We start from the raw sequence: 13,604 nt of genomic DNA, 5'->3' as shown, positions 1-13,604 counted from the left end.
ATATGAGCAGAATTTTTAAGGGTATCTGGCATACTACATTCACTCAAAAAATGCCAATAAAAAAACAAGATTCACAGACACTATACAAGAGTACTAGGCACCATTTTATTTTTTTCTGAAATCAACCTACTCGAGATACCAATAGAGACATTTGCAAATACTCAGGCAAAAAAAAAAAGTGCAAGAAAAAAAACAAAACTTGACTAAAAGCTAGTATTTAGGTAACTACATCTTGGCAAAAAGCCATTCTTAATAATTAACTGAAGAACAATGTCCTACCATACTGAAAGAATGCAAATATCCCAATACAAATATCCCAACTAACCAGATGTCTCAGTTTATAGAGATTAAATCTTCTTCACTCTAAGATTTTCATTTTAATGACACCAACACAAAGAAATCATAAGATAATAACCTGTATTTTAAAAACACGGCCTGCAGTTGGTACACCTAAAACTCTTACCTCTTCCTCCTACAGTAACATTACACAAAACTCATCTTTCACTCTTAAAAGTATTACCCTTTGAAATAACATATTTAATAAAATGATAGGGGATTCCTTGGCAATCCAGTGGTTATAACTCTGAGCTTTTACTGCTGAAGACCCAGGTTCAATCCCTGGTTGGGGAACTAGGATCCCACAAGCCACAAGTTGCAGCCAAAAAAGAAAAAAGAAAGGAAAAAAAAAAAAAATTGAATATACTACTATACTTAGTTATCAGTATATTTTAAACTAATATATTCCAGAAAGGCTTGCCACAAAGACTGAATCAAAAGGTTTGATATATTCAATTAAACTAGAGTACATCTAACCTGTCCATCACCCCACCCTCCAAAAAAAACAAAAGGGGAGTAAAGGACAAAATTTTGTCTAAACCCCTGAATCTCATAGCTCTACAAAAGGAGGGAAAAAAAAAAAAAAGCTTTTGCATAATTGGTTAAGGGGTTGCCCAAATGGCTCAGTGGTAAAGAATCCGCCTCCCAATGCAGGAGACTCAGGTTTAGTCTTTGGGTTGGGAAAATCCCCCAAAGGAGGAAATAGGAACCCACCCCAGTATTCTTGCCTGGGAAATCACATGGAACAGAGGAGCCTGGAGAGCTACAGTCCATGGGGTCACAAAAGAGTCAGACAAACTTAGCAACTAAAACAACAACAATAACTGGCTAAAAGGGATATTTCATCAAGAAGCAAACAGGAAACTAAACTATATCTGTAATTTTAGAATTGTAAAAAGCACCACTCTAAATCCTTATTTTATCTTTACTCAGCATGATTTCATAATGCATAAATGCATAATGCATAAATATCAGAATTTAAAATTCCAGAAGATCTAAAGCAAATTTAAATATTTATACACTTAAATTTCCAGTTTTCAGAACTGAAACTTTATTTCCCATGAATATTCTAATTATCTTTAAATTTAACAAAGCTAAGACTAATCTGGCAGATAAAATTATACTAGTGTTAAAGGAAGTACTTAAATGTAATAATCAATAACTATCTCTAAGTGGATCACAGCCCATACAGCCTTAGGCAAGTTGCTTCCCTGAGCCTTAGTACTTTAACCCATAAATTAAGGATACTATTATTACCTACTTAATAAGGTAGGTTGTTCAGATTTTTAAAAGACAAAATACACAAAAAGTGCTTATTCCAGGTGCCTGACACACAAATTCTTATAAGTTTTAATTATCTTCTTTTTTTAAATAGAACTTTTCACAACAGATGGATATCTATAATGAGTTCCTAATTATCAAAAAAGATCATGCATTTAACCAAATTAATGTTAGTGTTGTCAATTTAGTATTCCTTAGTTCATTTTTTTCACAAAACACAAATATAATGTTATTATCCAAAATAAACAACAAAGACGTTTCAGAAAACCACATATTATTTTATTCAGGCCACAAAATAAACATCTTTGATTAAAAACCTCAAAATCAGACTTAATATAGTTTTAAAGTATGACTTTTCAACAAATTTTCCTGCCAAATCTACCACTGAAATCCCTTCCAAGGTCTTTCCTTGGGTTGTCACAATACAGATTATGTACCACAGCTTAACTTTGCATGGTTAATGCTACATATTTTTCCAAGAACTTCCTTACCACGATGTTTAAAAAATAAAAATTAAAAGTATACAAACAGTCCTCTATGCATAAGAGATTAAGCAACAATCAAGAGAAAACAAAACAGTAAGGATTATAAGAGTCAAGAGTAAAAGGAACATTTACTAGGCATCTGTTGCATGTAAAACATCTTGGTTTAGAAATTATCTCAATCTTTACTCAACAGAGAGAAAAGGAGCATCAGAAATTAAGTGACTTGCTCAGGGCTTTATGATTACTAACTTTGAGTACTCAAGTATTTCAAAACACTAAAAACAAAACAAACAAAAAAACACTAAAAACATTTACTGAAAAATATATACACCAAAAAAAATAAGTAAAAATTGTTCCATTTCCTCAGCTGCTCAAAATTTTTATTGAAGTAATCATTATTAAAGGAAAAAAATCTGATTACTTCAATCAATTTTATTTTTTAATTTCCACTCTACCTTAAAATACATTCCTTTGCCAAAATATTATAGAACAAAATAATTTATTTTAATACAGTAACTTAATTGGAAAAAAACACGAACAAAGTGCCAGGGATCAGAATGAGAAGGCTATTTGTGAGAGTATAGGAAAGAAATCAGCCTCACCTGAATTGTATTAGGAAAGGGAAAAATACAAAATGTGATCAAGATGAAAGATGATTTTAACTTTTACTCCACAAATAAGAAATAATAAACCTGTGTTAAAACAGGTTTTGCAAAATTGAAGGTACAAGGGGACTAAAATTCTCCCTTGAGTCTTCAACAAATTGATACTAACGCCTAGAGGAAAAATGGACATCACTTAAGACCATGGATTGTAAAAGCAACTTGCCTATAACTCTTTTATTTTCTAATTTTAAAAATAATGAATTTCAGTGTGCAACTTTCCAGTAAGTATTAAAAAAAATCTAAAAAAAAAAACAACCTATCAAGACCAAAACAAGCCTCCAATTCTAATAATACTGATTAAATTTTTCATTTTTTTTTCATGCATATCACCCACATTTTGGCCAATCAATCTGCTTGCAACTTCCCCCTTGAGATTGGGTAGGTGAAAAAAAAAAGGGGGCAGGAAAAGAAAAAAAGTAACCCACTTCTATAGTTTGGATTAAAAAACTTGATAGGAAAGTAACGGAAATTACTGGAAATGCTTTAAAATTAATGTAATTTTATAAATGATCTCTTATAGAGTCAATAATAGCTGATTTAAAGGTATATAAATATTATGATTATTGTTTCCTAAGGACAAGTTCTCAGAAAGTAATAAATATTTTGACTCATTATATATTTCAAAATTCTTTATTAAAAATTTTAATAAATCAAAGTTTCTAATTACCATTCAATACTCAAAAAGATGTCTATGTTACTGTTTTCAAACATTTCTCAGCTTCTCATATACAGAAACATTTCAGTTTATATCCAACAAAGAGTAAAGGTTATATGTGGTTACACTGTTAATATTCTAAAAGAAGTTGGTCTTTAAAAGACTGCTGGGAAACATACTTCTGAAGAACAAATACTTATTTTATATTAGCAGTAAGTAGATATCAAACTATAATACCAGGCAGTAAAAAGGAATAACTAAGTAATGTTCCTAAAGATGGTATAGACCTAGATTTATTAGGAAAAAGTGAACACTTAGTAATTGCCCACTATGTTTCAAGCTCCAGAAATACCCAACATCTATTCACGTCTTACTCGTGCCAGGCACTATATTAGCACTTTGTGAATTAACCCATTTAATTCTCAACTTTATAATGCTAATTAAAGAGTATTCCACATGTGGGAAAACAGGAATATCTAAGATTGCAAGAATTAGAGTCAGTAAGACTAACATGGCTTAGAAAACCAAAAAATGTAACTTGAAGTGTACGAGAAGCTGAGAGCAAATAAGCACCCTGTAGATGGTTTTGCTAGTACAGAGTCTATGTGCAGCCGAGCATTCCAGGAATTTAGTTATCCCTCAAAATCAAAATTAATCATTGCAATTATCAGAAAAAGAAATCAGAAGTATTAAAAAGTTAATTTTACTTATTTCAGTGGTTTTTCAGAACAACTTCAGGGGCTTTTGCTTATTCAGTAGATTTGGGTCATGATCCAGATGTACTTTTAAAAACCTTTTAAAATGATTATGTTATGTATTTCTGACCAAGAACCAAGGGGCTCCTCAATTTATAAATAAAGGAACTCTAACTCAGAAAGATTAAACAACTTGTCCGAAGTTAAAAAAAAAAAAAAAAAACAAAGTACCAAGGTTTTATCCAGAATCTAGCCCTCTCAACCCACAGAATGCTACAAGTATGGGGGAAAAAAAAACAGAAGTTTAGAGTCTATATGCCAGCAAAAAGGATTAATACAGGATTTTAAAACTTTATATATTTTATATCTTTATATATTCTACTGAACAAAAGTTTGGAATCTTGAATGACTGACTATTCCTTGTCATTGCCTAGCTGAAGTTTCTATTCATACTTCAAAACCAAGCACTAAAGTCACTATCTCTTCTTCCCATCTTCCCCAGACAGGAATCTTTAACTCCGTTCTCAAGACACCCACAACAACACTTAATCACTGCATTTTAGTTAATTATCTACACATCTGTCTCACCCACTACAATATGAATTTCTTGGCACTGGAGACTGTATCGTAACTTGTTTTCCCAGTGTCCAGGAAGCCTTTCAACAAATGAATGAAAACTCCCAATATTTGCTACTAACTGAAAGAACAGCTCATCATATGACTTCCAAAGTTTTATTAAAGATATAATTTTATTACTGTCAAGTATCTAAAATAATCAAGTATGCAATAAGAAGATATTTTCCAATACTTAAAACAAGATATTCCTTCAAAAACTTTAACCCGTTATATATTTCAAAATTATTAAAAATGTTAATGATTCAAATAAAAGTTACTGTCATTCAGTTCTCAAGATGTATATGCCATTTTCTGCTGTTCAATTCTCCTTATAAACTTGCAATTTAAGAGACTGTTAAGTTTAACTTATTGAAGTAAAACATTTCAGTACAATAGTATTTAAAGACATGATTTAGAAGATTCTCTGTCATATTAAGTGAGTCAAAATTAATAATTACAATACTGCAAATTCCTAATAGGATCAAAATTAAGAAGATCTTACTACATTTACTAAAATGACAACATTAAAACCCGTCAACAAAAAAACACATCTTGGGAACAGAAAAGAATAGTACTAATTTTGTAAAGTTCAAGACAGAAAGAAACACACTTATTGGTTGTACTTCCTTAATGGCATTTCTTTTATTTCATGCAGGTTTTTCAATGGAAAAAAAAAGTTGCCATCTGACTTTAAAAATCCAAATGTAGAATGTATATTTGAAATCTCAAGAGACAAAGCCTCTTCAGTGAAGAGAGGCCTGTACACATCCTTACAATGAAGGAGGGTAAGCGCTGTCTCACTGTCTGAGCTCACACCTTCTTCCTGTCTTATACGTGCTCTTCCCTCAAGCAAGGGTTTCTCTTAGTTTTCAGTTTTCTTAGTGTTATTCCTATGGTTAGTCTTCTCAGTTTGTGCTTTTAATATGTCATGGGCTAATTTTAGAAATAATCACAAAGAAAAAAATCCATATAATATAAAAAGTAAATATAAAATATTTACAAGTTCCCCAAAATGTCAATAAATTGAATTTTAAATTTCCCAATTCTAAACTATTTCTCATTTCAATATACTACAAAGCTAAATAGAAGTCTTTAATAATCACTGGTGGACTGTTAATTATAACCTCAATGACTTTTCATAACAAACCCATACAAAGTTCATATAAAAGTAGTCTACAGTAAATAAGAAAATTATTTCTATAATTGCCTATTTCTTTTAGGTTAAGATTATTGTGTGTTCAAAATTATATGTGCCAGAAAAATTTCACTAATGATTATAATCTAATGACAAAAATAAATTAAGAGCCCAGACTTAGCAGTTACGAAAGAAAGGAGTCAATCCAAACTTTCATTTTTCAGAGTAAGACTTGGACAAGTTAACCAAATTCAACCGCTTTATCTAGAGAATAAATCACAGATCTAGAGAATAAATCACAGATCTGTAGACAACTAAAAGAAAAAAAATTTTTAATTTAGGATATAATAGAGATTCAATAAATAGCCAGCATTACTTTTACTTTTATTACATGTTCTTTTTGCTAAAGAAAGACATAAAAGGGAAGCCTGGCATGCTGCAGTTCACGGAGTTGCAGTCAGACATGACTTAGCAACTGAACAACAACAAAGAGAGAAAACTATTTTTAACATATAAATGTACACCTACTGAACATGATCTGAAATTACTGTTGGAATTTACTTAACACTAACACTGCAAGTAAATTATCAAACAAGAATACAAATTAAATTTTCAATCACCCTTGCCAGTAAAGACAAAAATTTTCAATACCAATACTTTCTCATCTGAGCCTCCTCATTTTCCACATATTGCATGTAGCTAACTAAATATGTCCATCCTTTTAATTTTCTTAAAATATAAATATACAAGCAACAGATTAAGAATCCTAATTTCATTTATATGTAAACTGTACCATGCTGCTTCTTCATTTTTGGAAATAATCTATTTTAGTCATAATACAATAAAATATACATGCACATATGTTAGCATTTGTACAAAAAATTGTATATGTATACCCTTGTGGCTCAGACGGTAAAGCGTCTGCCTACAATGTGGGAGACCCGGGTTCAATCCCTGGGTCGGGAAGATCTCCTGGAGAAGGAAATGGCAACCCACTCCAGTATTCTTGCCTGGAAAATTCCATGGACAGAGAAGCCTGGTAGTCTAGAGTCCATGGGGTGGCAAAGAGTCGAACACAACTGAGCAACTTCACTTCACTTCACATACACAGCTTATTTTTTAAAAGTGGGAGATGAACAGGCAAAGAATTTCTGAAGTCATATGAGTTTTTGACAATAACAAGTATTCCTTCTGTAATCATTTAAAAAATTTATTATTTAAGTTATTTAACAATTCCACAAAGGAAACAAAAGGTGGACAATTTACCACTGCCACTTAAAAATAATAAAAATAAGCCTCTTTCCCAAGTATTTTTCAGTGATCTTTATCTCCTCAGCCTACCAACCAGTATAACAAGAAACAGAATTATTAAATCCTCATTTTTACAAGCAGCTTCCTTGAAAAGTAAGGAAGTAGGATTTGTTTACATAAATATATACGTTTTATATATATATATATATATATATATATATATATATATATATATATATATATATATATATATATAACTTAAATACAGATGATGGAGAGACAATGCTTTCTTAACATGTTTAAAGGTTTTGATACTAAAAATCTCCCTGAGGAAAAAATCTTATAGGTACTAACAGTACTTCTACAACTTGCCAGAATCCAATCTTTGAACATGCTTTCTTCTCCTGATTAACCCACACAGAAAGTAAGGCCCTTAAATGAAGAGAAATGTAACACTGAAAGGGAAGACTAAAGCTGATTCCCCTTTCTTTACCCTGATTGCATACTTCACATACATTTTTTTTTACCTCCATTAGATAAGCAGATATCAGGTAAAGACTTTCAATTTTACACTGCTATTAACTTCTTTACTCATAAAATAAATTTATCCAAAATCACGGGCAAAAGCCTGTAATAAAAATACTCCATTAAAAAGAAGTTTGCAATAGCTGGATAGGTATTTTCACCTTTCTGTCCTTTAGAATTGAGGCAGTAATTTAACAAGATGAAAAATACGAAAAGTATTAACTGAGACCTTTTTGGTATAGAATTATCAAGTTCATGTTGGTGATGGTGTAGGAAAAAATAGAAAAAAGTAAGAAGGAATAAACATACACACACACACAAAATTAAGCTCAGCTAAAAAATGTTTCCTTTTTGGAATTTTGGTCTATGTGTTTGCTAAACAGCAGTAAAATTTCAGAAAAAAACAAATGTTGCTCCCAAAAGTTACTGAGAGTCCTAAACAAATACCATCTTACATTCATAGAAGTTTTAAACTATTTTCACATTGTTATAATTTTTTATCTTCACAATCTTGTGCAGTAGACAGATCATGTATTACCATCCCTGTATTAAGAAAAACTAAACTGAGCTCAGTTAAACTGTTTAAAATGGGTCTTAACTTCTACTTTGTAAAGATAACATAATCAGAGTTGGAACAGACTTGAGTGCTCCTTTCAGTTAATTTTCCCCCATCTCACAGATGAAAAACAACGAAGCTCAAGGAAGTCAAGACACCCACCCAATATTATAAAACTCTCAGTGACATACTGAAGACTGGAAGGCAGGTCTCCTAACTTCTGGCTTGATACTCTCTACTTCACCACACTGCCCTGCCATATCACAATGAGTGATATACAAGTAGCCTGAAATGTTAAAAGTCACTATATAAGTGGGTAGTAGTATTAGCTCCAAAAAAGGGAAGACATTTTTAATTTTTAAAAAATTATGACATTATGAAATAAACAAATTTAAATGTAAACTACCTACCACCTTTACCTTTTTCCCCTAAAATCCTCCTTCACATCTTCTTAAATCTCTGATTTGATTACAAATTCTTAAAATTTTCATAACCTGTACATATTTGTTCGTTGTTGTTTAATCACTCAGTGGTGTCCGACTCCTTTGAGACCCCATGGACTATAATCACAAGGCCCCTTTCTTGGTGGGATTTCCCAGCCAAGAATACTGGAGTGGGCTGCTATTTCCTTCTCCAGCCTGTACATATTAAGATATCAAAAATTACTCAATTGATAAAATTTTATTTCAAAAAGCAAAATATTTTTCAGGGGCCATGCTACATTCCCCTAAGTATTAAAGCCTCTTATTCTTGGTTATAGTAACTCAAAGTTATTTTATTGATGCCTAAGTCACTGAAATATTTTTCACTCTATATGCTCACTAAAATATTGCCATTGCAGACTTTTAGTTGAAACAGTAATCAGATCTGATAGACAATCTAATGCAAACACGAATTAATGAAAATGTGGTAAATGACTGGCAGACATGTATTATGCGGTAGAAGGGTTTTTTGTTTGTTTGTTTTTTTTTTTGAGGACTATAAGAGATTGAGATTGAAAAGATTACGTGGGTTTATACTGCCATAAAAATGTAGACAGCACGAACCTTATAAACACATGGTAAACAGATCTTATTCACTTTTGGGGGCAAGATTTTTGAACAAATGTTTCAATCCCAGTCAGCCAGGAAGACACGCCAGCCTTTATACACAGCTCTATACAGGCTGAAAAACTCAAAATCCATCTGATGTATTTGTATATAAAATCACATGAGGAGGGCAGATCAAAAGCTATTATTATTAAAATTAGAGCAAGATTACACACACACACTCATATATATGTTGCATATACATACATACATAATATGCATAATGTATTCATCCTTTTCAACAAGTCCTAACTGAAAGCTTCATGGACCACATAAGACCTCAAGTGGTAGTAATTAAAAAATGAGTAACACAGTCCCCACTGAGCAGGAACTCACAATCACTCAGACAAGGTAGAAGTATTTCTCAAGAAATTATAAATGTGTTAAGTGCTGAAATATAACATTTCAATAATTCAAAATATTAGACACTTGGATATAATGATTAACTCACTTTAAATTGTACTAGTTCAATAATGCAAGAGCCTAAAGTTTCTCAAAAGAGGAAGTAAAAAAAAGGCTTTTGAGAAAAGGCAGTGAACTGAAGCATTTGAACGCTTAGAATTTAGTCTAATCTTAGATGATTTATGAAGATGAAATTTGTAAAATCCGACTATTTTCATGCCATAAAAATGTGTAACGAATGCTTTAAAAAGAGGAATTTTGCCTAAATACCCGAATCACTTTTGATGTTACTCTCACTTCCTCTTTTGGAAACCATCATAACCATTTCCTTTAACCACAATACCACACGTCTAGTAACTTTTAGCGACGTTTGTCTTGCTTGTTTCTTTGCACAAAGATCGTATAGGAACGAATTTCCAAGTTAAAGAGCATCTCACAAAAAAGTTCAGGTCAATGAACCTGTAAGTAATACTATCTAAAATTATTACAAACTTACATAAACTTATAACCAAGTCTCTTCTCGGTAAATGCAGAGGGTTTCACTGGAATGACCCTGAGCTCCTGTCACACAAAATATTAAGTGTGAAGAGGCATTTTACTCTCCAGAGTGCACTAGGTTTAAAGTCAACCAATCCTCATATTCAGGGATGCCAATGGAACACAGCCATCGCTGCACAAAATTTATCCCTATTAAACCAGGACAGACTTCTCCTCTAGAATTTCAGTGTCTTACATCAAATTGCTGAAATAGGTCAGTTTTATATTGAACCCCATCATACGAATTTTTAAGTATTTTTTTCTTCAGGGGCCCTAATTTACAAGGGCTACAACTCTACTGCTACGATTAAACTAAAAGGAAATATTCAGAATGCATTAAAAAGCCAAAAAAAAAATAATTATTAAGATATAACATCAAATACACACTGGAAACTGTCAGGATCTAACTTGCATCAAAAAATCTTAAGTTTTCTCTTTATCAAATTACTAAAAACTTACTAACTTTGCTTTAAAAGGAATAGAATTCTGGTCTTTCTTTTCTAAAGTAAATTAATGTAATATTTGCTCTTTTAACCTATTTTTCTTAACTCCAACTCAGCCTTCCATTCCTTAATCTTGCGAAAGCCATGTAAAGACGTTCAATGGGCCTATTAGCTAGAGCTACTCAAATGATCAGACTACACCATAAAATCAGCATAATAGCAACACGATCACAGCTTTTATTTTGTATAGACACCGAACGTAAAGAAATTTAAGAAACGATGTTTCGGTATTATCGACATGGTTGGAAAAACTAAGATGAGGAGGAGTAAAGAGAAAAGAGAGAAGAAGGCTGTTATTCCTGTCCTAGTGACTCACAACCCAAAAGTATTTCAGGAGAAAACTGGTTCCACCCTCACTACCACCTCCTTTCCACCTTCAAAATGAAATACTTCTAAATCGTCAACACACTCTTAAATGGCTTTTATTTGGCAATCCAGAATAAAATGGCCAAGTGGTGGAGATGCAGGGCTCATCCAAATGAGCCATTCCCTTCTTACATTCCCACTTACATCCAAAAGAACTGAGGGGGGGGGAAAAAAAAAAAAACTGCTACCATCTCCGCCAGATTTCTACCATTCGATCTCAGTTATGGAACACCCAAGTTTTCCTATCCCCCTCCTAGGATCTCATCCATCCTCCTCCCTTTCGTGCAGACCCAGTTCCGGGGGCCCGGGGGCCAGGGCGCCGAGGAGGGGGCGGCAGCGGCGCCGGCGCCCCTCACCCCGCGCCGGGCCGGCCAGTTCCCAGTGCTGGGAGCGGGCAAATGGCTGCTCTCCGCCCCTGGCCGGCCCGCGAGCCGGCGGGAGAGACGCCAGGGCTCCGCATTAGGCCGCGGCGCATCCCGGCAACCCCGGTGGGGCCTGCGGCCGCGAGGCCGTGCTTTCTGCCCCGGGCGCCGCCCGCCGCCCCCGTTGCCCAGGCCTCCCCTGCCCTCCATCCCGCCTCCGCCTGCCCGCCGGCCCCGCCGAGGCCTCGCCGGCCCGTGCGCACCTTCTTGATGTTGTAGAGGCGGGTGAGCATGCCGACGCCCCGGTCGTTGAGGATGGTGAGCTTCTCCGCCAGCTTCTGCTGACTAGGCTGCAGCACGGAGCGCGACATGGTGGCGGCGGTGGTGGTGGTGGTGGTGGCGACGGCGGCGGTGGCGATGGTGGGGCCGGCGCCGCCGGCCTCGCACCCAGTCACCGGCCCACGGCCTCCGCAGCTACCTCGGTCGGGCCTCCTCCCCTCCCGCCCGTGACCTCCGCCTCAGGGGAGCGCGCCCATGGCCCTCGCGCCCCAATCCCGTGCGGGAGGACAGAGCGAGCCGCGGCGGACGCCTCGTCGTCCCTTTCCCCGCCGCAGCCCGTGCCCCGGCAGCGTCCTGCCTTCGGTCCGCCGCCCTTCCGTCCCCACCCCCGGCGCTCTCCGCCCCAGCCCCCACCACCGAGCCGCCTTCCCCGGCTCCTCCACTAGGTGTGGCGGAGGCGGCGGCGTCTCGGGCGGCTGAGAACGAGGCCGCTTCCCCGCAGCCCCGGACGAGCGGTCGGTCACCTGATCTGCCGCGCCGGCGCCCTCGCGAGGCCGGACGGGGAACTGCGCCTAGTTGGGGCGGGTGGGGGCCTCGGCCCGCCTCGCGCGGCCTCGCTGCAGCCGCCGCTCGGGACGCGGCTCCGGCTCCACGCGCGACCCAACCCGGCCTGGCCCGCCCACTGTCCGGGAAGCCTAAGCCCGACCTGATGAGGTTACGTTTTTTTGTCCGCCACACACCCCTCCGCTTTCAAGTTTCCAAAAGTTGCCTTTCCACCGCCTCCCTAAAGAAACCAGCAGAAGCCCGCGGGGAGGGGGCGGGGGCAGGGCGGGTTTTTTTTTCTGGCGAGTTTCGCCCGAGTGGGCTGGTGGCTTCATGCGCTTTTCCCTCCCACTGCTTGACAGACGCTCCGGCTGAACACAGCAGATGTGCTCTGCGAGGCGGCCTTCGCCTCTCCCTTCCTCCCCTTTCCAGCCTATCTCCCCCGCTTCAAGGCAGTTCAGGGGAGAGAGGGTCGGAAGCGAGGGCGACTCAAGTTCCTCAGATAATCAGAATCTGACATTTGTCGACGGGATTACCCCTCCGGAGAAGACGTCAATAGAAGAGGCCCTGGCCTGAGGGAGGCAGAAATAAATGTTTCTTCAAGTGCATGAAGGAACTTTCCTATTTTTTTTCTGGCCTCCACCCCAAATCCCACCCCTTCTTGGCAACATTCTGCTTTTCCATATTTTTTTTTTTCCTTTTTTTCCTGATCAAACACCTCCCAGTCACACCCGAAGGCTGCCCCCTCTGATTCCAAAAGTGAGCAAAACCAAGGACTTATGTCATTGACTTGGGTGAGGAACTCCAGCAAAGAGGAGTCAAGCTGTTTTGATGGATTTTTTCGCCTTAATTTCGTTTGATGTATTAATTTTTAAGTAAGTGACAAAATATTCTGCCACCTTCAATAAACGACATTACAAAAGTAAGTGTCATTGGATTGATCAAAACACTTTATGGAAAGGAAATTGTGAGGAATATATTCTGAAACTTTTTAAAAATCTAGTGTATGTAGAGTTCCTTCAGAAATTTTCGTTTTAATATTACAAGATCAAGGCAGTAGACTGAACTTGATTTAAGGAGCTTCGAAAAGAGTCCTACATTCAGCGAAAAATCCTACCTGCCATTATACTTGGAATCCTATACACAAAATTAACTTGAATGAAGGTTTTTTAATACAAACACCTCAGAGAGATCACCTATTGAGCTAGTATTAGTTATTAGCATATTGGGGGGATTTAATTTATCTGGTTGCATTCCAACTTAATAGTTTAAATATTAATTTAGAGAAGGTAAGAGTCTGGAACCTGAGATAGTGAGGGCGGACC

The 13,604-nt window shown here is 36.7% G+C and overlaps 1 protein-coding gene and 1 long non-coding RNA gene across 3 annotated transcripts in view; one reads left to right on the top strand and one right to left on the bottom strand.

Annotated features, from left to right (window-relative positions):
- Positions 1–12,118, bottom strand: part of NCKAP1 (NCK associated protein 1) — a 105,779-nt gene extending 93,661 nt beyond the window's left edge. For both annotated transcript variants that reach the window (XM_024979807.2, XM_024979808.2), the window contains exon 1: positions 11,721–12,118. In XM_024979807.2, the coding sequence (XP_024835575.1) occupies positions 11,721–11,828 (108 nt within the window). In that variant the 5' untranslated portion in view covers positions 11,829–12,118. The remainder of the gene's footprint in view (positions 1–11,720) is intronic.
- Positions 12,119–12,313: 195 nt separating this feature from the next.
- Positions 12,314–13,201, top strand: LOC132342946 (uncharacterized). The gene is made up of 2 exons (XR_009491503.1): positions 12,314–12,450; positions 12,642–13,201. It is a non-coding gene; the product is annotated as an uncharacterized lncRNA (long non-coding RNA).
- Positions 13,202–13,604: the final 403 nt, after the last annotated feature.

Source organism: Bos taurus, chromosome 2 (genome assembly GCF_002263795.3).
Source record: "Bos taurus isolate L1 Dominette 01449 registration number 42190680 breed Hereford chromosome 2, ARS-UCD2.0, whole genome shotgun sequence".
Classification (NCBI taxonomy): Eukaryota; Metazoa; Chordata; class Mammalia; order Artiodactyla; family Bovidae; genus Bos; species Bos taurus.
The sequence above is the reverse complement of the archived record's forward strand: the minus strand, read 5'-3'. Positions and strand labels throughout refer to the sequence as shown.